The 26,136-nt window shown below is 38.7% G+C and overlaps 1 protein-coding gene across 5 annotated transcripts; it reads left to right on the top strand.

The window, feature by feature from the left end:
- The first annotated feature begins 105 nt into the window (after positions 1-105).
- TBCCD1 (TBCC domain containing 1) lies at positions 106-25,758 on the top strand. 5 transcript variants are annotated; one of them, XM_074329171.1, is made up of 9 exons: positions 187-326; positions 3,223-3,335; positions 5,710-6,088; positions 10,987-11,142; positions 14,313-14,679; positions 16,449-16,635; positions 16,775-17,272; positions 22,669-22,818; positions 25,075-25,212. In XM_074329171.1, exons 3-8 carry the CDS (start codon positions 5,753-5,755, stop codon positions 22,796-22,798), a joined length of 1,674 nt encoding a protein of 557 aa, XP_074185272.1. In that variant the 5' UTR covers positions 187-326; positions 3,223-3,335; positions 5,710-5,752; the 3' UTR covers positions 22,799-22,818; positions 25,075-25,212. The 5 variants fall into 5 exon arrangements, with proteins under 5 accessions (XP_019591439.2, XP_074185272.1, XP_019591436.2 ...); XM_019735877.2 differs by lacking the exon at positions 187-326 and adding an exon at positions 2,399-2,538 and having other exon boundaries at positions 25,075-25,758; XM_019735880.2 differs by lacking the exon at positions 3,223-3,335 and having other exon boundaries at positions 106-326; positions 25,075-25,758.
- The last annotated feature ends 378 nt before the right edge of the window (positions 25,759-26,136 follow it).

Here is a 26,136-nt window from a genome sequence, read left to right as displayed (position 1 = left end):
CAAGATCCAAGAAGTTCCCCCATCCGCCCTCGGACTCTCCACCAATCGCGAGGCTCCTCCTTCAGCACTGACCAATTGCGGGAGGAAAGTTTGAGCCTGGTTACTAGTCTTGGAATTTCATTCATATGGAACTACACGCTGGATGCGTGTAAGCAAAATGGGCGGGGACAATTACTCCACGCCGACAGAACCCCGGAGGCAATGCTCAGGAGATCTTATTACTATACCTTCTCCTGATCTCCAAGGAGAAAATTGTCTCGGTTTCACAGAGAAGAGACCCTGGAGACAGACCGAGGTGCGGATTCAGCTTCCACCACTTCTTAGAGGTGAGAACAGCCCCCGCCCCTTACCCACCAGCCTGAACCTAAGCTTCTTTATTTACAAATTTGAGCTATTTTACTGGCAGTATTGTGAAATTTTAATAGGAGAAAATCTGTAAACAGTCTAGTACAGCGCCTGGCACATAAAGCAGGCGTACTAGACTGTTTACAGGAGAATTCTGATTCCCTCCACCTACTTTTGCTTATCTCAGTAAACGCACCACCTAGTTGTTCACGACAAAACACTAGGTGTGTTCCTTGATTCCTTTGCCGCATCTCCTATCCAAGTCTTTATCTCTAAACTATAACCTGAATCTGTCCACTACTCTACATCTCCACTATCTCTCTGGGCTAAGTCACATCATTGCTCACCTGACAAGGGCCTCCTAACTGGCCTCCCAGCCTCCACTCTTAATATCTCTTGTTCACTCCTGCCCCGCTGCCATGATTTTTTTTTACAAACATATCAGATTATGTCATTCCCCTGCTTCCAGGCCTTGAATGGCTTTCCATTGCACTTAGAATAAAATCCCAGCCCTTTATGCTAGCTCAAAAACTTTATATGTCTCAATAAAGCTGGAAAAAAAATTTTTAAACCTTATATGAGCTCTACTATCACCTAGTATACACCTTACCATGTTCCAGCAAAACTGGTTTCCTTTCTCTTTTTTTAATACACCAAGTTCATTACTGCCTAGAGCCTTTGTTCTAGCTGTTCTTTCTGCCATAAACATTCTTCTCTCAGATCCTAAAAACGGTGACTCCTTTTTAAACACAGATATCAGCTTAAATATCATCACCTCTAAGAAGACTTCCCTGACCAATTAAAATTAGCTCTTGCTGAATCCCTTGTTCTCACACCATCTTGTTTTATATTAGTTTCCATCCCCACATCTCGTACTCACATACACTGGAATGCCAGTTTCATGAGAGCATGAATGTAGATTGTTCTGTTCCCAGCTGTATAGAATAGTACCTTAGAACAGTGCCTGCCATGGAGTAAAAATTGCTTCGACTGTGATCTTCGTATTATGTCTTCTTATTCTTCAGGCCTCAGCTCATATTCAGCACTGACTTCATCCCCCCCAATAATCACTATCTGATATTATCCTACTTTATTACCTTAATATGTATTATGCATTCTCCCTATTATAATATACATTCCAAGAAAACAATGACCTGTTTTGTTCACTAGTGTAATCCTAGTGCCTAGCACTGTGCCAGACAGAGTGGTGCTCAATAAATAATTGCTGTTGCAGAAAACATAGACACAGAGAGAATTTGCCCAATGTCTGAGCCACTTAGTGGTGCAGCCTGGATTCTAACCTAAATCTGTTTGAGTCCAAGGCCCCTGCTCTTTACCTCTTGATTCATGCAGAGTTAAGAGAAAGACAAAGTTACTACTTTCAGGAGATGCCTCCTAGGGGAGAGAGGCTATGTAAAAGAGAAACTAAATTACATTTTATGGTCTTATTTATCTTTGTATCTGCCACACCTAGAGAGACCATAAACGAACTAAGAAAGCAGGAAATGGCTAAAAATCATGAAATGAAGGTTTAGAGGAAGGAGTGATGTCTGCTGCTGGGTGGAATCTAAAAAACTTCGTGAAAGTGGTTACATGTTGGGAAAACTAACAGAGTTAAGCTAACCCTGGGATTTCCCCGCTTCAGAGGCCTGGGCGTGTATCTTGGCTAGTGTCTTGCTGTGTGACCTTAGGGGTGTGATACTGTCACCTCCACACCCTAGTTTCCCCATCAATAAAACAAATGTACTTAATATTAGGACTCTTGGGAAGACAGAGATAATACACATAAAGATAGTTTACACAATGCCCCATCCAGAATAAGCACTCTAAAATGTAAATTATCATTATTATTACTGATCAAAGTGTGCTGACCTTTCCAGCAGCTACTGCCTAACCACAGTTCTGTGGAGCAATAAAAGACTTCCTACTCTCCTGAGTTGAAAGGCGTGATCCCAGAAAGCGGGGGTTTGGCTCCAGGTCCTAGTCTCCAGGGCTCTTGGCCTTGGCCAAACTTTTCTCAGACCGCTGGAGAAGCGGTCGGCCACTCTAGCAGCGTAGTCCTCCGGTTCTCGGTGGTGCAAGGCAGCGCGCTTGCGCGTTGGATGCCGCGGCGGTCAAAGGGCGGGCCACTGGAGCCGGGCGCAGGGCGCCGCGGTGCGTGGAAAGGTGCGGCGACACCGCCCGCCTTCGCAGGTAACGCACACGGGCCGGCGGCAGGGAGGGAAGGATGGGCGGGTCACACTTCAGGCTCGGGCTGGGGAGGCTGCCTTCGTGTTCGCCAGTTCTCGGGTCCACTGCGGGCACTGTCAGCTAAGGTTTTTTGCCTGTGAAGTCAGGTCGGAGCTCTTGGGTGGCCCAACACCGCGTCCTACTTCGGACAGCGTCCGAGGTGGCTGCGGAGCCGCAGGGGGACCACCTTGGGCCTCAGGCGGATCTCCCTGCCTGAAAAACCCTAATCCCAGCGCACCCGTGGGTGGTGGTGGTGGGGGGGGTGTTTGAAGAGGGAAAGAGCCCAAGTTTATATTTGTTTACGAATTTAACCCTCACGAGTCTCGGAGTTAGAATAGAGGGCTCATCTCCAGGATCTGGCTTTTGATTGCACACTTCAGCCACTGGAGCTGTCTCTCACAGATCAACCTGTCTCCATTTGGGCGAACTGTGGTCTTCCTCACGTAACTTGCATCATCTGGTTTTCCTCAGAATGATGCTAAACCATTCCCATATTAGGAGACAGCTGCAGTTTACCCTCTTACACTCTTCCTTTGAGTCCTTTGAGTTCATCTTCCTTCAGTTGAAAAATGGCCTTATGTGGATGGCCTTACGTTTAAAGCCATTCATTCTGGTAATTCTCTTCTGCATCCACTCCCATTTTTTCAGAGATTTCCCCAAAAACTGGGTTCCTAAAGTGCATTTGTAAGCAACACAGTTCTCAAGTCAGACAGAATTGAATTCTAATCCAGAGCTGTGCCAATTTAAGTATGTGACTTTGGGTAAGTCCGTTAACTTTTCTAAATCTCCTTTTTCTCATCAGAAAATAAGATAACTATATGTATCTCCAGGGGGTTATGAGGATGAAAAGAGGTGAAGTATGCAAAATACTCAGCATGCTGCCAGGCACATAGTAAGCATTCAATTGATGTCAGCTATTTTTTAAACAGATGATTCCCCAAAGAAGCACAATTTTTTAAGAATCAAATGCAAAATAAATAGCAATAAAAATTTTTCCATTAGTTATGTAAGGTAGGTGTTTTTTTTTTTAAGTGATGTTACTTAGTGCTGAGGAGTACTCAATGAAGAGAGTACCTCGGTCAAGTGACGGTACAATTTGATACAGTCATTTTGGAAAGCAATGGAAATATGTCAGGAGCTTCAGAAATGTCAGTTACACAATTTCACAAATGCACATCTGAAAATTTTCTCTTGAAAATAATCATAATGCAGAAAATATACAGAAAGGTGGTATTATAGCATTATAATAGTGAAAATATTTAAACTTTTTATTATGGAAATTTTTAACATACACAAAAGTAAAACAGATAAATGACCCCCATGTGCTCATCACCCGTCTTTAACAATGATCAATAGTTTGCCTATCTTCTTTTTATGAAAAATTTTAAACCCACTAAATGTTTAAAAATAGAACAGTTGAATAAGCTACATTTATTTAGAGTACTGTGAAGCTTTAAAAATAATACAGAATTGTATATATGGTATGATAACTATGAAAATTCTGAAACTAACATCTAATCTATGTGGAGAAAAGAAAGGGAGTATGAGATGTGATCAAACAATATGGTGAATGTTTAAATAAAAAAATTTATTACAGTAAAAGACACATTGCCATTACTCCTCCTCAAAATACCCTCCCTCACTTCAAACACACTTATCCCATCATTCTTGCCACTTTCTGAAGCAGTTCTGGAAGTCCTCCTTTGTGAATGTCTTTAGTTGTGCTGTCGTGGCTGCATTGATGTCCTGAATCATTTGACTTTGGGGAAGGGCCAAAAGTCGCATGGTGCCAGATCTGGTGAATAAGGTGGATGAGGACACACTGTGATGTTTTTATTTGACAGAAATTGCCATATTTCAGAAGTGATGTGTGACACACAGTGTTGTCATGATGGAGGATGATTTACAGCACACTTTAAAACACCTTCTGTCAACCGTAGCTCACACCCGACTGTTGAAACTTGTCACGCACTGTTACTAAGTTTCGATGCATCTCTTTCCATATTGAAAATCCTTACCCTTCCATTGAATGAACTCGGCAGCAGCATTCACCGTATGTTTTGATCACAACGGAAAGGCTCCATGTCACACATTGCTTCTGGTACGGTGATTTCTGTCAAAACATTACAGTGTGTCCTCATCCACCTTATTCACTGAATCTGGCACCGTGAGACTTCTGACTTTTCCCCAAAGTCAAAATGACCATGAAAAGTAACTGTTTTGAATGGATTCAAGAAACTGAGGCAGCCATGACAGCTCAACTAAAGACACACAAAAGAGGACTTCCAGAACTGTTTCAGAAAGTGGCAAGAACAATGGGATAAGTGTGTTCGAAGCGAGGGGAAGTATTTTGAGGAGGAGTAATGGCAATGTGTCTTTTACTGTAATAAACTCTTTTTTATTTAAACATTCACCATATTTTATCACACTTTATACAATAAAATATTAATTAGCTTCTGTTTGGTGATGGGAATGTGGATGATTTCCTCCTTTTCTATTTTTAGATATTTTATAAATATTCCATAAAAATCATGTATTGTTAAACAACAATCAAAATCTAAAAATATTGCACCTGAACATAATAGATTATACCTGTTACAGACAATAGCTTTAACTTTCCTTTATCTATTTTTGCAGCCTATATTTACATGAGTATTCTTGTCTGCCATCTCATATTAGTGCTTCATATTGAGCTTATATGGTCAGCTAACATGTCCAAATCTTTAACCAAGCATCCTCTGTGTAAGTGATTTGACTCAGTGAAGTTTTATTCCCTTAATTTTGACTAGCATTCCCCCTCAGGGTAAAGCAAGATTTCCTGTGATAGGATGACTCTTTTTCTCATTTCTTCTTTTCTTCTGATTCATACCTCATGTATTTCTACACTCTTCCTGAAACAACCACTTGGAACAATTCAAGTAAGATAATTGTGTTTTATCACAGAATTTTTCTTACTTAAATAGATTGTCTTGCGAACTGACCAAAAATCTGTTCTGCTCTTCGTTGATGAGCTAGATCTGCTTTTTAAACTGATGTTTTACATTTAAAAATGGTTAAGGGAGGGGTCACCTTACAAGAAAAATGTATAAATGAGTTTTGTTTCAAGTCAATTTTTGAAGAAACTTTGTTTCCTAGGTATGCAAAGAAGCCTCTTCACACAGATGTCTTTTGAGATAATATGGACCAGTCCGGAGTTCTCCTTTGGGTGAAAGCAGAACCCTTTATAGTGGGCGCCTTGCAGGTCCCTCCTCCATCCAAATTCAGTCTTCACTATCTCAGGAAGATATCCACCTATGTGCGAACCCGAGCCACAGAGGGAGCTTACCCACGCCTGTACTGGTCTACATGGAGGCACATTGCATGTGGGAAGCTGCAGTTGGCTAAGGATCTGGCATGGCTTTACTTTGAAATATTTGATAGTCTTGCAGTAAAGACACCAGAGGAGCGCCTGGAGTGGTCTGAGATTCTGTCCAACTGCACATCTGAGGAGGAAGTTGAAAAGCAGAGAAATCAGGTATGGATTTATATGTATATGTAGGTGTGTTTAATTACTTTGGGAAATAAATTGGTACTGTACACACTAGCCTGTGCAGTTTTAGATTAGTGACCACTGTGCTCCCCAAAGAACCATTTGAGTTTTAGCAGTTTCAGTTTGGCAGTATTTAATGTATTTAATGAGTTAGTTCTTAGCAATTCTTACTCACCTGCTTCTAAATCAATAATGTTATGGAGTGTTGTAATTGAAAGAGGGAAATATTTTCATTGACTTTAAAAGATTTTTGAGGTCAATGAGTATTTATGAACCACTGATATGTTATAGTTAGAACACCTGGCTATTTTTAAGTGAGCATCTGCTCTGTGCTGGGATTCAAAGATTGGAACAGCATCTCTGCCTTCATGAAACTAGCAGGGGAAGCTGGTGTCTAAAAAAGTGCTATTTAATAGTGTTTTATGTATAATAATAAAAGTATGCATAATGTACAGAAATAGGATAGAGAGGAGAATGATTAATTCTATGATCAGGAAGGACTTCATAGAGAAAGTATATTAATCAGAATAGTCTCATGATAGTAACAAGCAGTCCGGCATTTCCGTGGCTTAGCACAACAGTACTTTTATTTTTCATTCACGCAGCAGTGCAACACAAGGCATCTCTAGGCTGCTGTCGTCCAAGCAATGACTCAGGGATCCGGGCTTCTGTCTGTTGGAGCCACTATTACATTAGTCAGCTTTGCTGCAGTTAAAAGCAAACAAACAAAAATGACATTCCAGTGGCTTATACAAAGGTATTTATTTCTTGCTTATTTTGGATGTAGGCTGTACCTTAGCTGTGGCCCTCTTCCAGGCTGTGGCTTGGCTCTATGTTGTTATTTGAGGACCTAAGCTAAAGAAGTAGCTTTTGCATAGGTCATCTATTCTTGTGACAGAAGGGAAGAGCAACAAAGCAGGAGGAAATTCATGATTCCTCTTAAAACTTTTGCTCTAACGTAACATAAATTATGACTACTTTCTTTGCGTTGGTTAAAGCTCTGTCACATGTCCATGCCTAAAATCAATGAGAGAGGAAGACTAAACTACCTCACAGGAGGTAAGGGAAATCCCGTGGTCCGTGTAAGCCTCTTGGAGGGTAGGGAAGTGAACAATTGCAAATATAATACAGTTTGTACAACCATGCCCACTAGGGCCTCAGAATCCTTCACTTCTATTTCTTTTGGAAGAGTTTTTGAAAGAGGCTTGCAAGTGGTATATGAAAATCCACCCACATTCCATTGACTATAACCCAGTTATACCATATCTAACTTGAAGAGAGGCTGGGAAATGCCATCCTAATTGTGTGCCAAAGAAGAAAAGAAGAGGTATTTAGGTCCTTCTTTATCTCGTTATATCTTTTGTTTTAAAATCTATTTTGTCTGGTAAAAGTATTGCTGCCCCAGCTTTTTTAAATTTTATTTTGTTTCCATTTTCATGAAATATCTTTTTCCATCCCTTTACTTTCTGTCTTTGTGTGTCTTTCGGTCTGAAGTGAATCTCTTATAAGCAGTATATGTATATGTAAGGGTCTTGTTTTCTTATCCATTCAGCCACTCTATGTCTTTTGATTGGAGCATTTAATCCATTTCCATTTGAAGTAATTGTTGATAGGTATGTAGATATTTCCATTTTGTTATTCATGTTTTTGGTTCTTCTTTTTCTTCATCTTCATCTTTTTCTTCTTCTCCTGCTCCTCCTCCTCCAAGAAGTCCCTTTAACATTTCTTATAATACTGGTTTGGTGGTGATGAACTCCTTTAGCTTTTTCTTGTCTGGGAAACTCTGTCCTTTGATTCTAAATGATAGCTTTGCTAGGGAGGGTAATCTTGGTTGTAGGTCCTTGCTTTTCATCACTTTGAATGTTTCACGCCAATCCATTCTGGCCTGTAAAGTTTCTGTTGAGAAATCAACCGACAGTCTTATAGGTGCTAACTGCTTTTTATCTCACGGCTTTTAAGATTCTGTCTTTAACTTTAACCTTTGGCATTTTAATTATGATGTGGCTTGGTGTTTGCCTCTTTGGGTTCTTCTTGTTTGGGACTGTCTCAGCTTCCTGGGCTTGTATGTCTATTTCCTTTCCCAGGTTAGGAAAGTTTTCCGTCATTATTTCTTCAAATAGATTTTCAGTTCCTTTGTCTCTCGTCTCCTTCTGGTACCCCTATGATGCAAATGTTGGTATGCTTGAGGTGGTCCAGAGGTCTCTTAAACTATCCTCATTTTTTTTGGATTCTTACTTTCTTTTTGCTGTTCTGAATGGGTATTTTCTGCTATCTTATCTTCTAAATTGCTGATTCTATCCTATTTCATCTAATCTACTGTTGATTCCCTTTAATGTATTCTTCATTTCAGTTATTGTGTTCTTCGTTACAGACTGGTTCTTTTTTGTTTTTCTCAATTTTTATGTTTCCTATGTCTTTGTTGAAGTTCCCCCTGAGATTATTGAACATCCTTATAACCAGTGTTTTGAACTCTGCATCTGGTAGATTGCTTGTCTCCATTTTGTTTAGTTCTTTTTCTGGAGCTTTGTTCTGTTCTTTCATTTAGGACATGTTTCTTTAGCTCCCCATTTTGGCTGTCTCCTTGTGTCCGTTTCTATGAGGTCAGACAATTAAGTTTGCGAACTCATCCTAGAAAAAGTGCTAAATACCTCATTGGTGAATATGCCAGCAACTAGTCCAGCCTTCAAAGCAATTTTGGAACTCTTTTTCTGGAATGACCATCAGAGCTGTCGTCGTATTACCCTTGATGTCCTGAATGTCATCAAAATGTCTTCCTTTCAATATGTCCTTTATCTTTGGGTAAAGAAAGAAGTCATTGGGGGCCAGATCAGGTGAGTAGGGAGGGTGTTCCAATACAGTTATATATTTACTGGCTAAAAACTCCCTCACAGACAGTGCTGTGTGAGCTGGTGCATTGTCGTGATGCAAGAGCCATGAGTTGTTGGCAAAAAGTTCAGGTCATTTTCGTCTAACTTTTTCATGCAGCCTTTTAAGCACTTCCAAATAGTAAACTTGGTAACTGTCCAGTTGGTACAAATTCATAATGAATAATCCCTCTGATATCAAAACAGTTTACAACATCATTGCAACAAGTTCGTGAACTTAATTGTCAGACCTCATATATATTAAGGAAAGCTGCTATGGTCTTAATAAAGCGGCCTTATATAGTATGTGTCCTGTGAAGCCTAGTGGTACAATCTCTCTGATCACCTGAGCTGGGTGCTCCAGGTTTGTCCCTTGTGTGGGTTGTGTGTGTCCTCCTGTTGTAGTTGAGCCATGGTTGCTGTTTGTACATTAGCTGGAGGGAATGACTCCTAGGCAGATTCGTTGTGAGGACTGGCCATGACTATAGTGGAGGAGCTGTTGTTCAGGAGCTGACCATACAGAACAGGATTCGCTTTAGCAGGGCTCTGGTGCCTTCCCAGTGTGCCTTTGGGTGTATCGTCTTCAGAGGCAGCTGGCTCGTGCTTCTGGGAGAGGACCTGCCACAGACCAAGTTCAGCCACAGCTTGTGCCCTGTTCAGGGCCACCTGGAATGAACCACAAAGCTGTCCACGAGGTGGCCACCATCCACACTGGGCTTGGAGGTGCCTGAGAGAGGCTAAGCTGTGAACCGAGGCTAGCTGCCACTAGTGCTGGACTTGGGACAGCTTGGCAGGAGGTATAGGGCATACCGAGGCCCTGTACAAACAGATATTGCTTGTTTGGGGTTTGTGAACCTTTGACAGATATTAGGAAAGTTCGAAGCATGAGGCAAGGCAGGCCATTTGTGTGGAAAAGCCATTGGAAGCAACTTGGGTGGTCCTGAAAGTTGAGTGGGGCGGGAATCAGGAAATCAGAGCAAATGAATCTCAGGGAATCAGGGCAAATGACACCAGGTTTATGGAGACTCGGATATGGCAGCTGCCTGTGTCTCCACACCTGGAGAGAGGAGGGCTCAACAAAGAAAGAATGGCTTCTGCCAGCAACTCTGTCTGGGAGGAAGATGCCCCTCCGGCCCTCAGTCTGAATCCAAACAACTCAGTTCCTCTCCGTATATCCCTGGTGCCTTTGGAGCTGCTGCCCTAACACTAGAGCTCAGAGTGAGTGAGTTCATCAGTGAGTAAGTCCATGTGCGGGCCTTTTAAGTGGAGTTCCTGGGCCTTTAGCAGCCCTCCATCTCATTCAGCCACAATCTGTGCTGGTTTTCAGAGCCAGAAGTTATGGGGACTTCTCTCCCCAGCTCTAGAACCCTGTGCTGGGGAGCCTCGTGTGGGGCTGGGACCCCTCGCTCCACCAGAGGAGGGGGCCTCCGCAGCTGACATGTCCCTCCCGATTTTTAACCACCACACGTGGGTGTGGGACAGCTCATTCCACATCTCTGCCCACTCCTACCAGTCATGGCATGGTTTTTTCTGTATGTCCTTAGTTACAGAACTTCTGTTCAGCTAGACTTCAGGCAATTCTCAGTGATGATTGTTCTGTAATTTAGTTGTAGTTTTAATGCGGTCCTGAGAAGATATCAGCAGTGTTTACCTACTCTACCACCTTGACCAGAAATCACCATTTTACTAAGGTTGTTTTTTTTTTTTTTAAACTTCTGAAATAATATGCTTTTAAAAAGTATGTACTACATCCTATCTTCTTCATTAGTTTGGGAAAGAATGTCTGTGGCCATAGATGCCACATAGCTTTCCAAGAAGGTAAGTGATTCCACCTTAGTTTTAGAAACTCCTACATCTGAGTATCCTCTGATACATACATAATCTGATACGTACATAATCAAATGCTAGCAATGTTTCTACATTTGCCTTCTCGCAATCAGCAAACTGTTGTGAGTTTATTTCACTATATCTATTTAGTTGTGGTTTTAGGACATGTTTTCATCATTTCTTCTTGAACAGCTTTCAGTGGACACCCTGCAGTTTCTGCTCTTCTTGTACATACAGCAGTTAAATAAGGTCTCCCTGAGGACATCTTTGATTGGAGAAGAGTGGCCTAGTCCCAGAAACAGATCTCAGTCTCCTGACCTGACTGAAAAATCCAGTTGTCATAATAAGGTACTATTTAAATTTTGGTGTCTTTCACTGAAAGGGACAATTTGTGAGGGAGATAGTTCGCTTTCATTAAAAATTATGTTGAGACTATTTATATAAGCCATTGATTTGCTGGCTTGTTTTGTTTTGCTTTACTTTTTTTTTTTTTTAAATTATAAAACAAAATCAATGTGTGCATACTTAATAAATATAGAGAAGTGATTTCAGTTCCTTCACCAACAAAAACCACTTACATGATTTTCTGGAAATCATTCATTCTACTCTTATTAGCAGTCCCATTTTTGCAAATGTTAAAGAATTTGAATGTACTTATTTGAGGATAAATGAGATGATATAGTTTTTGCAAAAAACTGTTGAAATCTGCTCAAAAAATTTCTGTAAAAATATTTTCTCATAGGTTTAAGTAGTATGCCTAAGTATACTTAAGCTCAGCACAGTCAAGTAATTATGATGTGATAACCTAGAAGTTAAACTTAACTGCCTCACATTACGAGTTTTAGAAAATCTTATTTTATCTTTGTTTCTGTAAAGAAAATCAAAATGTTTTTACTTGTTTATGTAAAAGTATTTTGAAGAACTTTAAGTAAAATGTAGATCTAATAATAATAAAATGTATCATTGCCGTGTTCAGGCTCTTCAATCTCCTTTTTCAAAGAAATCCATTCACCCTTATGGATTCCACCCCTATATATTCCATGATGCTATTCCCTCCTGTTCTGCTTCCGATTCTTTCTTCTCATTCTTCTTCTTGAGCCTCTCTCCTCCTGGCATTTGTAAGCTGCTGTTCCCTTAGGATTCTGTCTGTGGCAATCTTGTCTTCTCATTCGACATATTTATTGTCTGATTCTTTCTCTTTCCATGACTTCATATATCTCAATGACTCCTGAGGTGTGTTTTTTCCATTCTAGGTTTCCCTTTTTATGTAGACCCTATTTATACCTTAAATTCAGAATTCCCAAGTCCAGATGTGTTACAGATGCCAATCATTGCCTGCTGTTTCCACCACACATAGTTCCTGCTGAGTGGGCACTATAGAGAGATGACGTTTTGAACTAAGGCAGCCTGCATTCAAATCTGGCTCTGCTACTTAATATCACATGATTTTAGGCAAGTCAGTTAAATTCTCTAGGCCTTGGCATCTCTTCTCTAAATGGGGATAATAATACCTATTTCTGAAACGCTGTGAGAATTCAGTAATATATTAGCATGAGACTTGTTGAGTAGTAAGTACCAGTAAATGGTGACTCTAGTTTGTGCTATACTGATTGGACCAGGGATGGACATTTGACTAGAGTAGCCCTTCACTGACATGTGTTTGAAATTGGTCTCATTTGAAACGATTGACCAGGCCCAGTCAGTATCCCTAGGGACTGAAGAAATTACCAGTTGGAGATGGGTGGGACCAGAATAGCCACAAAGTTCATGAGTGACCTGAGTTACGAGGGATTAGAAACTCTGAGGTCATTGGAGAAAAAGAGGACAACAGAGCAGACATGCAAAGAGACACTGGCCCCTACGAAAGAACCAGGTTCAAGATGGCCAGTTACAGTTCTGAAGAGACCTACCTACATTGCAGTTTGGGAGACGATTGTGTGTCCCTATAATAAAGTGTCCCTTTACTTAAAATGTCCTTATGCCAGTGAAGGTCACCACCAGCCACCCATACTCTCTTTCTCACCACCCATACCTAGTTAGTTGTCAAGTCTGACTGAATCTGCCTCCAAATAACTTTAAAAATGTGTCCCTTTTCTTCTTCTTATGTAGGCCCTAATGACGTTTTTTTGCCTTGATTTCTGTCCTACCTGGTCACCCTGCTGTGAGTCTGCAGTCCACCCACTATACTGCACTTTCTAAAATGCAGATGGATTGTATCCCTCTCCTATGGAAACTCTGTCAGTGAATTCTCATTGTAATGGTTGTTTTCATACTGTACTCCATGGAGCCACTGTAGGGACTACTATGGAGGAGGGGGATGCAGCAAGAGGGAAGAAGAACAGGTGAGGCAGTGGGCAGCTGTGATTCCATATATTCTCTGGCATCCAAATGAGAGTTTATTAAAAAGAAAAAAAAAGGTATAGCTATTTCGAAAATAAATTGAAGTCCTTGCACCAAAAATAAAGTCCAGGTGTTTAGTATTTCATACAAGGCCTATCATGATTGGTGCCTGCGTTTTAACTTTTTTAAACCTGTCACTTCCTAGCATTCTTCCTTTACCTCACCCAGAACTCCCAGTTCTCTGAACACCACAGGTAATTTTATCCCTATGGGCATATGCTGTTCCCTGTGCCTCAAATGCCTTCTTTCCTTGTCTGTTTACTTAACATCATCAATCAAGAATCTATTCAAACAGCACCTACTATGATTTTCTTTCCCCAGGTGGAGCTTGTTGTTTCTCTCATGCTTTTATCTTTACAGATCTCTGCTACAGGTCTTGTCTCATTGTGTCGTTGTTTGTTTATATTGTCTTTTCACTACATAGACTTTGAGTTCCTTGAAGACAGGAACTATGTCTTACTCAATTTTCATAATTCATCACTTAACACTACTCATATCATATGAGAGGTATTCAAAAAATATGTCAAATGAATAAGCCAAGTCTTTGGGATATCTGCCAACTCAAAGCTTATTCCCAAAATTATAACTTTTCTTAAATCTAGTTCCTTTAAAATCAGTTGCCTTGTTTCATCCACTGGAATTTGAATTTTTTTTTTTCTGTAATTTGAGCAAGTAAATAAAGAAACCTAGTGCTTCATCAAATAAATGTTCAAGGTGGTTATTTTTATGTTTGACCTGAATCTTTAGGAGTATTTACTAGGAGTGTGACCTTGGGCAAGTTTTCTGACCTTTCTGTATCTCTATTTCCTCATCTGTAAAATGGGTTATTTTAAGATTGCTGTTAGGATTAAATATGTTGTACTGGTACAGCACTTAATGCTTGGCACACACTAAGGGTTCGATATTAGTATTACTTTGAATTGGCTAAGGTGGAGAGAGAATCTGTTTATACCTATCATGTACACATACACAAAAATCTTTAAAAGGTTTATTTGCCACCTTAAATGGTTTTTTGAGGTGAGGCAAAGTATAAGTACAAAATAACTACAATATGAAAGTTTTAGGTCTTGTGCAATCACTTTATTCTGTTAAGAGTGCTTTCTTTTGATATTTTTTAGAATTGGAATGATTACAGTCACCAAGCTTTTGTCTGTGATCATCTGTCAGATCTCCTTGAGCTGCTCTTAGATCCAGAACAACTCACTGCATCCTCTCATTCGGCCCATAGTAGTCTCGTCTCACGCGAAGCCGTTGTGGCGCTCAGCTTTCTTATTGAAGGTGCAGTGAGCAGAGCCAGGAAGATACATCCGCTTCATGAACTTGCACTGTGGCCACCACTACACGCACAAAGCGGCTTCTCAAAGGTCTCGAAGACGTTTTCTTTCTACAAGCTGGAAGCCTGGTTGAGGGCCTGCTTGACTGGGAATCCCTTTGGTACATCTGCTTGCCTCAAGTCTGGAAAGAAATTAGCGTGGGCTCACCAAGGTATTTAGTGTTTTAATCTCTATTAAACTGAATGACAAGAAACCTAGTGTTTTCTGGTGTATTAATGATCACACATCTTCGTAGAAGAACTGAAAAATACTGCTACTATAAAAAAGAAAAGGAGAACATCTGCCTTTTCATATGCCTTTTTCTTTCTATGTAGCAACAGTCTCGGAGTTGATTTACTAGTCCACGTCATTTTGGTCGCAGTTCACAGAATTTCCAACTTCAGTTAGTCCTCTTTTTGCTCCGCTTTTCCCTTTTGACTCTGTTCCTCTCATTCTCACATGCTCATCTGCTTGAGGCTTTCCTATTTCCTGTGCACCTCAGCAGATTTTTGGCATTCCACAGTTACAACCTCAGAGAGCTGGTGAAGAGATGAGGTCCTTTTTAGCTCCACAGATGCAAATAAACTAGATATTTCTAAATTGGAAATTTAAATTTATTGTAGAAAGAATCTGGCTTTGGTTGCCTCAGGTAACCATCTTCCTGATAGTCCAGCGATGGCTAAAGGGATAGATTCAAATGCTATATGACTTCTTGGGCGCCAGGTATAAGTTTTAAGAGAAGTAGATGCCTACACTGAGACAAATGTCAGGCAAAATAAATGGGAAAAAAGAAAAAACTAGAATAAACTACAATTTCTGAATTTCAAAGATTAAAAAATAGTTTCCGAGCAAATTGAAAAAAAATCAGTTTTGTTTATATCATGGCAAAAAAACAGAAAATGGTTGATCAGTATCTGCAGAATTTTGAACAAAAACATAGCAATCTACGAATTCTGTATCCAATCAAGCAAGCTATTGCTCTAGTATGAGATGAAAGACTCTGAGATATATAAGACTCCCATAAATATGTAGGAGATACTTCATAATTCTTGATGTTGATGAAAGAATATAGGTTCAAGCAAATTTCCTATTAGGGTAGGCACTAATAGGAAAAAGGATATCTAACCTCTTAGGATTATACGAAAATGTTAACAGTGGTAGGTAGTTGGATAACAAGTAATTTTTATCTTCTTTTACTACTAGTATTTAACATTTTCCTATAATAACCATGTATTTAAAACAATAGGAATTGTTTTAAAAGAAGAATAATAGCATACTTAAGTGATCTCTTAACATTTAGCCAGTGTTCTTTACAAGGGTGTCCTGGTGGCTTGCAGGGAAGTACAGTCTGAGAAGCCAGTCACATATTGGCAGGCCTGTGTTAGGAGGACAACCTACACAGATTTTTCTGAGTGTCAGTTTGTGCAAGGCACTGCGTACGAGAGAAAGCTGTGCTCTCGGTAATGATCTTGGGAGTAAAGACATGAACTCAAATCGAATTCATGGAATGACGTGGTAAGTAACTTAGGAGGGCTCAGAATTAGTATTGTGGCAATTAAAAGATGTTATTTAAGGGTAGAGATGATAAATTAAGGCATCCTGAGGAGGAAGATATTGGAGTTGACCCACTTACCAGCCATATGACCTTAGGAACATTACTCGAGGGGTAGACATGAAAAGTATCTTGGATCTATAGGCAATCTTGAATGGATTATAGGTTAATTTTTTTTAACAAAACATTGTGAAAAATATTGCAATCATAAAATTACAAAGAATAGTATAGCAAACACACCTCTTTACCCAATACTCTTGCACTAAAATTTTTTAAGCCTCACATGTATCTAATTTTAGACACGTATATATGTAGATATGTGTCACTTCATATGGTGGTTGTTTTTCTTTGATTTGAAACTATCTCATTTTTATATTTTTCTTAAATAGTTGAAGGGACGACGAAGAGAGCTAAGATTGCTTGTAACAGTCACGTGGCCCCGCGGATGCACCGCATAGTGGTGATGAGCCAGGTTCACAAGCAGACATTGGCCAAGAGCTCAGACACTCTGGTGGGGGCGCATGTAAAGATTCATCGTTGCAGCGAATCTTTTATATATCTGCTGTCTCCCTTACGGTAAGATGGTGTGCTGACAGGTGGACATTTTCTTTGGACTCGGATTGATCCTTTTTTTGCCATCAGAGAAACATGGTAATCAAATATTTTTTATCTGATTCTCATTCAGAGGAATTTACCTCATTGTTTCATTTTTCAGATCTATGACAATTGAGAAGTGCAGGAATAGCACCTTTGTTCTGGGCCCTGTGCAGACTGCTCTTCACCTCCACGGCTGTGACAACGTTAAAGTCATTGCTGTTTGCCACCGTTTGTCCCTCTCTTCTACAACAGGCTGCGTCTTTCACATTCTGACACCTACACGCCCACTTATTCTCTCTGGGAACCACACAGTAACTCTTGCCCCTTTTCATACCCATTATCCAATGCTGGAGGACCACATGGCCAGGACGGGCCTCGCGACCGTGCCCAACCATTGGGATAATCCAATGATTGTGTGCAGAGAGAACAGCAACACAAGTGTCTTCCGACTCTTACCACCGTGTGAATTCTATGTGTTTATTATTCCATTTGAAATGGAAGGGGACACAACAGAGATACCTGGGGGTCTTCCATCTGTGTATCAGAAAGCACTGAGGCAAAGAGAACAGAAGATCCAGATCTGGCAGAAAACGGTAAAGGAGGCTCATTTGACAAAGTGAGTGTTTTCTAGAAGTAATAATTTGTCTTTTATGTGAAGCAGATTAATCTGCATATGTTTATAGCTGTGCTAAAGTAATGAAAACGATATAGTGTGTCTTTAGTTAAGGCTTGGGTTTCAGGTTAGTATTACAGGCACTGTTTGGCTGGGGGATGGGAGTGAATGGATACCACTAAAGTATTAGACTCCCTTTTTTTTTTTTAATTTAATTTTATTAAATTTATTGGGGTGACAATTGTTAGTAAAATTACATAGATTTCAGGTGTACAATTCTGTATTACATCATCTATAAATCCCATTGTGTGTACATCACCCACAGTCAGTTCTCCTTCCATCACCATATATCTGATCCCCCTTACCCTCATCCCCCACCCCCCACCCCGCTTACCCTCTGGCAACCACCAAACCATTGTCTGTGTCTATGTAGACTCCCCTTTTTAAAAAGAAGTTTAAGTTTCATTGGCAGATATGCGACTTACATGAATAAAAGGGCAACATATAGACTATGCCACATATTTCAGTACTTTAATGGACAGGTTTTAGTTTCTCATTTCCCTTCCACACAGTGCTGGTGGTTCTCAGACTTGGTTGTACATCATCCAAGGAACTTGTTAAAAATACAGATGTCTTGGCTCTGCCACACCACAGACAGACTCTCCAAGGGTGGGTTCCTCGAGCTGGTCCACGGATTAATGATAGTTTTTGTCAGTTTCCCTAGCCCATGTTTCCCTAATCCATAGAGTGTTTTAAAATAAAACTAAGTTTAGTCATTTTTAAATATTGGTTTTTATTCTGAGATTATTTCCTTTTTACTTTTGTGTACTAAAATATTTTTAATAACATGCTTGTGATAGTGTTAGGTTGGTGCAAAAGTAATTGTGGTTTTTGCAATTTTTAACCTTTGAAACCACAATTACTTTTGTATCAACCTAATAGGTGGTTGTAGTTTATTACGTCCACCACAAAGTTTTATTTCAAGGGTATTGGTCTTTAATCTCTAGAACCTAGGGAGACACTGTCTGGTGTATAGAGATTCAGAACCATCAGTGTGGGTAGTTAGGGAAGATTTATAGAAGAAGTAGAATTTGTGTTGGACCTTGGAGAATGAGCTCAGTTTGGATAGGAGCAGAATGCTTTCAATAGCACTATAGGAGCCGGTATGGAAGCAGAAGCAGACCTTAGGTATCTTGGAAATCAATTGCTGAAATAGGATTATGGATATAGAATAGTGATATTTAGGCTTAGACAGCAGCTTGAGCCAGGTTGTAGAGAATCTTGAATGCCAGGCAGTGGAAGTTAGACTTGGAACCATTAAAGGGTTTTGAGCAGTTAACTGAAGTACGGAAAGCTGTTTCATTTATTCAGGAACATTTATAGAATGCCTACAATATGCAAACCACTTTATTAGATTCTATAGTAGATTACAAAATGGGTAAGGAAATATTATTGGCACACAGGATGTTCCTCTATTTAGAGAGATTTGAAAGAGGGAAATCAGGGTGATACAGCAGTGCTCTAGACTGAGGTACTGGACTAGAGTGGAAAGGAAGGGGATGGAGACAGAAATGCTTTGACAGGAGGCAGAACTCCTGATTTTGTGACGAAAACAAGAAAATCAAAAATGACTCCAAAAATTGAAGCCCAGTTTAGAAACTTTTGATTAATGAATTTTCTTCTAGAAAGAATATAATATACAACTTGAAAGTAGTGGATGCTCAGAATAAATAATTACTGTTTGTACAAATATTTTTGTATTTAATCAAATTTTATTTGTTAGAGATATTAGGAGAGGAACATAGGAAACATAGTACCAAAAGATGGAGGATTGCATCTTATACAATATTGTATACTTGAGAGCTGGAGCTAGTTTGCGAAAAGGGTATCAAATTCTTTTTGGGGATCTTAACATGAAATGCCGTATGTCCTGATAATATCTTGATCATTATGACCCTTTTCCTTAAGACATAAAACTCTTTAATAATTAGCCGCCATTTGCCTGGTATTAGTTTTGTTTGTTTGTTATTTTCTTTTCTGGTTGTCATTATCTTGAAAAGTGGCAGCCATTCCATAATGTTTTTGTTTCTGATGACCCATAACTGCTGTTTAATGTGTGAGTAAAAAATACTTACTTTAATTAAATCTTTTAGTTTTATAAGATTTTAAAGATTAGTGCTGTTCTTTGGATAGCTATATCTATATTATACTGGAAAGTACTCAGACTCAGGAATTAGTACTGACCATGCACTTTACTGTGTGACATGAGTCTGTCATTTAACCTCTCTGGGTCTGATTTGTATCATATATAAAGTATAAGTATATTGTCCTGCCTCATGAGATTGACGTGATGGTTTAGTAAGATAACTTACTGGAATGTGTGTGTGTGAGACACTGTGTGTAGTGGTGTATGCTGGACTGTGTTTACTAGTATCAGTGTGACACACTCTGCTTAGTGATGTGAGATACATTTTTTTTTTTTTTAAAGATTTTATTGGGGGAGGGGAACAGGACTTTATTGGGGAATGGTGTGTACTTCCAGGACTTTTTTCCAAGTCAAGTTGTTGTCCTTTCAATCTTAGTTGTGGAGGGTGCCATTCAGCTTCAAGTTGTCCTTTCAGTCTTAGTTGTGGAGGGCACAGCTCAGCTCCAGGTCCAGTTGCTGTTGCTAGTTGCAGAGGGCACAGCCCACCATCCCTTGCGGGAGTAGAACTGGCAACCTTGTGGTTGAGAGCCCACGTTCCAACCAACTGAGCCATCCGGGAGGCAGCTCAGTTCAAGGTGCTCAATCTTAGTTGCAGGGGGCGGAGCCCACCATCCCTTGCGGGACTTGAGGAGTTGTACTGGCAGCTCTGTGGTTGAGAGCCCACTGGCCCATGTGGGAATCGAACCGGCAGCCTTCGGAGTTAGGAGCACGGAGCTCTAACCGCCTGAACCACCAGGCCGGCCCCGAGATACATCTTCTGGGTGAAATTGTTTACCAAGAATATCCGACACCTGACCTATAAGAATTAAATTCATTCTAAGATAGTCATTGAAAAAAGACTTGATCCAGCTGTAGTATTTTCTGGATGCATTTATGTGGCTTTGTTATTATTATATGGATTAAGGAATGAAAAATGTAATACATAGTTACACAATTGCATTTAGACTCTTTAAAACAGTCACTACCTGCCAAAAAATATAAAGATCATGCTTTACCTGGGAGTTCATTGTGATAATATGCTGCTGCTCTCTTTTAAAAACATTCTGCCCGGTTTGTATCATGAATTGAGCCGCCAAGACATTAATACTTACAGGCCAGTCATTCTCAGTTTAGCATGTTATTAGCAATAATGATGGCCATAATAACAGGAAATATGTATTGAGGATTTGCTAGATGCCAACACTATTCTAAGCACCTTCTATGTATTAACTTATTTGTTCTTCATAACAAGATCCTGTTACAGATGAGGAAACTGAGGAAGTGAGAGATTAAGTAATTTACCCAGAGTCACACAGGAGCTGGTATTCACACCTAGTCAACGTGGTGCCAGAACCTGGGATCTTAGTGTCTTTATTATTTCCTGTGAATTATTGCTATATATGTAAAATATAATATAATATATAATATATAAGTAATAATTACAAAGATGTGATATAAAAATGATCACTTGGGAAAACATCCTTTTAAAGCAATTTTATTGTTTGAATGCCCCATAGTTAGATACCTAGATTTTCTTAAACATGTGAAATGCTTATACACATGTGCAGAGTCTGGAATGTGGTATTTAATAAATGTTGACTCTGAATCATAGTATATTCAAGTGGTAAGATCCGGTATAACACTAGAGACAAGGAAAAGCACTCAATTTAACTTTGGGAATAGAGGAAGACAGAAGAATTATTGATCAATTTGAAAACAAACTGCCAACATGATCCTTTACAAGTTATTAGATCGTGTCATTTCTCTGCTCTGACCCCTCTAATTTCTTCCCGTCATAGTTGGAATAAAATATAATACCTTTACCATACCTCCCAGGCCCTCCTGCCTCATTTTCTGCCATTCTTTCTCCCATTCACTCCCCTCTGCCATCCCCCAGTCTTCTTGCTATTACTTAGTCATTGCCCTCTGGCCAAAGACCACCAGGAACATACATGTGGAACAAAGCTGGATTTTCTTACTCATTGCAAGCAGGGAGAGGATTACGCTTCATCTTAGTAAAAGAGTGTTAAAAAGAACTTATAATTGGATTTTGGCGTGTGTTAGGTGATTTGGGCGAGGGTTCTAGGGAGCAAGGCTTTGTTGTGGGCTGGATGCTCCATGGAGGCAAGAGTAATTCTATGATTTGGTACCTTAATTTTTATACTAAGACTAAATATTACTTTATATTAAAGTTTTATTAAACTTATATTAAAGTTATATTAACACTATCATTGTAAAGAAGTATCAGTTACTCGTTAGCCAGGAATGGGTGATGTTTGGTTATGTTTTGTGGTCTGGACCACAAAATGTTTTTGATTTTTGTCTGGACTGAGATTATAGAGTGCTCTTGTTCTGGCCTTGATCTGTCTCATCTCAGAGTGGCCTTGTCTGATGTGGGTCTTCTGTGGAATTGTTTATGTTCAGCAGAAGACCACACACCCAGGATGGATCCTAGCTACCCCACGGCCTAGCCAACATCACTAAGCTGGCTCCTGGCTGCCAGGAGCTCCTCTTCTCTTTCTTATCTTGAACATGTAAATATGCTCTCACTTTAGAGCCTTTCCACTTTTTGTTTCCTCTGCCTGGAATGTTCTCCAGATATTTATTTTGCTTAATTCATCACTATTCAGATCTCTGATTAAGTGTCATCTTAGAGAGGCTTTCTCTGTTCATTCTTTTTCTAAAATACCATTCCCAGTACTCTCCATTTCCTTCCTCTACTGTATTTTTCTCAAAGGCACTGATAACTACTTAAGTTTATATGATATATTTTTATTTATTACTATCCTACCTGCTAGAATATACAGTCCACAAGGAGCATAGACAAGCTAGATGACAGTGTGAGTGGCGTCCTCTGGAGTCGTGCAGGCAGGCCTGTCTCTTCTCTTTTCTTCACACATTTATCCCCATCAGTCACAACACTACCCGGCATCACTTGGTCCTCCGAAATACCTGTTGAGTGAATAACCACAGTAGAACAAAATAGGTAATTACTGATAAGTCTTTACAAAGAGGGCATTGTATCTGACCAAATTTACTTTTTCGGGTGGTGGCCCAATGTACTGAACTGAACAGAACAGTTATTTGGAGACAACAAATGGATAACTAGAAATAATTTCATGTTTATCCTATAAGGTGTTTTTTATAATCACTTGAAGTAAATTAATATGAATTACTGCTCTTAAATTCTTTTTGCTCTCAATTGCCATTTTAGGGATCAAAGAAAGCAGTTCCAGGTACTTGTGGAGAATAAGTTTTATGAGTGGCTGATCAATACAGGACATCGCCAGCAGCTGGACAGCCTGGTGCCCCCTGTGGCAGGTTCCAAACAAGCAGCAGGATAAATTCCTATGTCAGAACACTGGTAGGCATTTATAATGCAGACGACCTAAAACAAATTATTTGGGGGAAATCTTGTAAGCGTACAAAAAAAACTACACAGAATATTATGTTACCAACTGTTGTTGAATTTTTTCCACCATTCCCACCAGCATATACAGACCTTTACATACCAATATTTACCATATGTTATAGTGAGAAAACCAACCGAAATATTCAGGTGGAGCCTATAGAATTATGGGCAAACATAATGGCCAAGTTTTGTCTTTTTTCTTCATGCCTGGCACAAGTTGTACAGCCCACAGATACTACTTTCCCCATACATAGCTTTAAATTTTATTTCCCCTTTCTAACACATCTTTTCTCTTTCCTATCACCCTACACCCAAACCAGTTAATACGTGAGCTATTCTTTGTTACTTGCACATATGAACATTAATAAATTACCAGAATTAATCCAAATGAAGATTTGAATACTGAACTCTAGGAGATCACAGATGCAATAGAGGAGAACATGGATACAAACAAATTTAGTGTATATAGTGTTGTATAGTACATAGTATTCTTTTTTTAATAGAAATTTGTTTTCTTTGCTACTTTAAAGAACTTTTAAAGACTGATACTAGAATAATAAAGGACATAAATAAGTAGAAAAATACTTAGAAAGGTGCTCACTTTTCACTTAAAGAAATATAGGATACTATTTTTCATCTGTCACATTGGCACGGATCAAAAACTGGTGGCATCCAACACTTCCAAGACATTTTACTTACCACTGGGGAAAGTGTAAATTTGTGTAACCTCTTTGGAGGATACTTGGACAAAATCAAAATTAAAAATACACATATTCTTTGACTTAGCAATTTCACTTCTTAGCTTTATCTTATACATTCATGTGTCTGTGTAAGAAATATGTTCATTGCAGCATTGTTGGAAATAGCTATAGACTGGAAGCAACCCTGATGCTTCTCAGTATTGGGCTGGTGCCCAATGAACTGATATATCCACGTCATGAAGTGCATCTTTAAAAAGGCTGAGGTGTATCTGTATGTACCGAGACTGAATAATCACTGAGCTGGGGCGGGGGCTGGGGTGTGTGTTTGAAAAAAGAGAGGGATTATCATGCCTATTTATATGCTAATTATATGCCTTAGAATTTTCTGAAAGGATATAAAGAAATTATTAACAGTGTTTGCTTTGAGAAACAAGACTGGGTGTCTACAGTAGGAGAATACTTATTCTTAATTTTTATTAAGTTATAATTTGCACACTATAAAATTCATCTTTTAAAGTGAAGAATTCAGCTGCTTTTAGTATATTCACAAGTTTATGCAACCATCACCATTAACAAATCACTAATTCTTTCATCACCCTAAAAACAAACCCCATACACAGAGGCAGTCACTCCCCATTCCTCCAACTCCAAATATCTCCTCCTTCCTCCAGTCCCTGGGCAACCACGAATCTACTTTGTGTGTCTTGATTTGTCAACTCTGGACGTTTCATATAAATGGAATCATACAACATGTGGCATCTTAATGTCTGACTGCTTTCACTTAGCAGAAAGCATAATGTTTTCAAGGTTCATCCATGTTATAGCATGTGTCAGTATGTCATTCCTTTTTATGGCTGGATAATATTCTATTGTATGGATACACGATACTTTATCTGTTCATCAGTTGATTGACATTTGAGTTGTTTCCATTTTTCAGCTATTGTGAATAATGTTGCTATGTACTTTTGTGTTCAAGTTTTTGTGTAAACGTTTTCATTTCTCTTGGCTATGTACCAAGGAGTAGAAAGTCAAATGTTTAACTTTTTGACTAACTGCTGAACTGTTTTCCAAAACTGCAAAAAGTTATTCATTATTTACTTTATATGTTGTTTACATTTTTAAAGTATGTATTCCTTTTAATAAAAAAAAAAAGAATTTTAAAGTATTTAGTTAATAAATACTGAGATCAAGAATTGGAAATCTGATGAAGATTGTAAGGAAATGGAAACTAATAACAGGATAAAATTTTAGTTCAGACTAATCCCCAGAGCCTGCCAATTTTTTATGTTTATGTGTGAATTTCGTTTATTTTATTCTGAACTAATGTGACCTTTAGGAAAAAAGGGAATATAATTAATTTTAAACTTTATGTATTTTATTACCCTAAACTATCATCTGACCTTAATTATTTATGTGATTATATTTAAGTGCAAAGTTGTTGTCTAATTATTTGCCTGAAGGCAATAGAAAATTAAGTTAATTTTAATTTTCCTTTTGTGATCTTCAGGGCCCTGGAAACATGAGGATGAATGGAAGATGGTGCACATCTTGAAACTAAATTGGGAGGGTGCTGTTGCTGCTTAAGAGACTTTGGGGCTTTTTCTTCCTATTTAAGACCTTTCCTTGATTTCCATTCCATACTCATTTGTTACCATTTAGGTTGAATTTTATGTAAACTTCTGACTATCATATAAACATATGGTTTATAGAACATCAGAAGACTTACCTTTGTGATGCCAAAATGAAAAAGTTGATGAAGGCAGTCTCATTGTACATATGTTGATGTTAAAGTGATTGAATGTAGATTTGCAGGTAAACTTCATATTTTAATTTGTATGATGAAAGGGTTTTATCCTTTCTAGAGTTAAGAGTTTTATAGTTATTTGTAACTATTTAAAAGAAAATTGCTATTCTTTTTTTACTAAAATAAATGGAAAGAAAGTGTGATATGTTGGTATAAAAATATAGCAGAAATAGTTTTATATGAAGATATTTTAGTTCTTAAAGTATGAAACTTAAACTGTGTAAAATCTTTATTTTTTATTTTCTACTTCAGATTTTCAATAAACAAGCTCTAAAAAATTAATTTTATCATTTTGATAAAAAGATAAAGCTTCGCTTTTAACTTTAGAAAAGGTCTCTAATGTTCTGGGATGTTATATCAAAATAAAGTTTACATTTGATTATGAAAGCTGTGTTCTTTAATATAAAGTAAAACAATTATCAAATTAGTAAAATGAATCTGCAGATAAACATTATTTCAAATGCTCACAATCCATTTAATTAGCAAATACACACACACACACACACACACACATATATATGTGCTTGATCTCTATATTTCTAAAGTGAAAACCCTCAGAATGTGTTAATTCTAACTGAGGTTTTCATTTTAAGATGCAATTCAAGCAAGCAGAACATTACCAAATAAAGAAACACTGGCGTAATAGAAGTGTGTTTTGTAAATGACTATTGGTTAATGAAATTAGTGGTATTAATTAGGTACTCTCTTTACAGTTTATAAAGTTCAGAAAACTAAGCACATAACTTAATACTTTGTTTCTCAATA

This window comes from Rhinolophus sinicus, linkage group LG01 (genome assembly GCF_036562045.2).
Source record: "Rhinolophus sinicus isolate RSC01 linkage group LG01, ASM3656204v1, whole genome shotgun sequence".
In the NCBI taxonomy this organism is placed as follows: Eukaryota; Metazoa; Chordata; class Mammalia; order Chiroptera; family Rhinolophidae; genus Rhinolophus; species Rhinolophus sinicus.
Note: the sequence above shows the minus strand (reverse complement) of the source record. Positions and strands in the feature narration are given on the sequence as shown.

What these genes read in the sequence shown, in the direction of transcription:
- TBCCD1 (XM_019735880.2), top strand. Translation starts at nt 5,753, where the DNA reads ATGGACCAGTCCGGAGTTCTCCTTTGGGTGAAAGCAGAACCCTTTATA. An exon ending in ATTAGCGTGGGCTCACCAAG is followed by an intron (nt 14,680 to 16,448) that starts GTATTTAGTGTT and finishes TTTCTTAAATAG; the next exon opens with TTGAAGGGACGACGAAGAGA. An exon ending in TATCTGCTGTCTCCCTTACG is followed by an intron (nt 16,636 to 16,774) that starts GTAAGATGGTGT and finishes TTCATTTTTCAG; the next exon opens with ATCTATGACAATTGAGAAGT.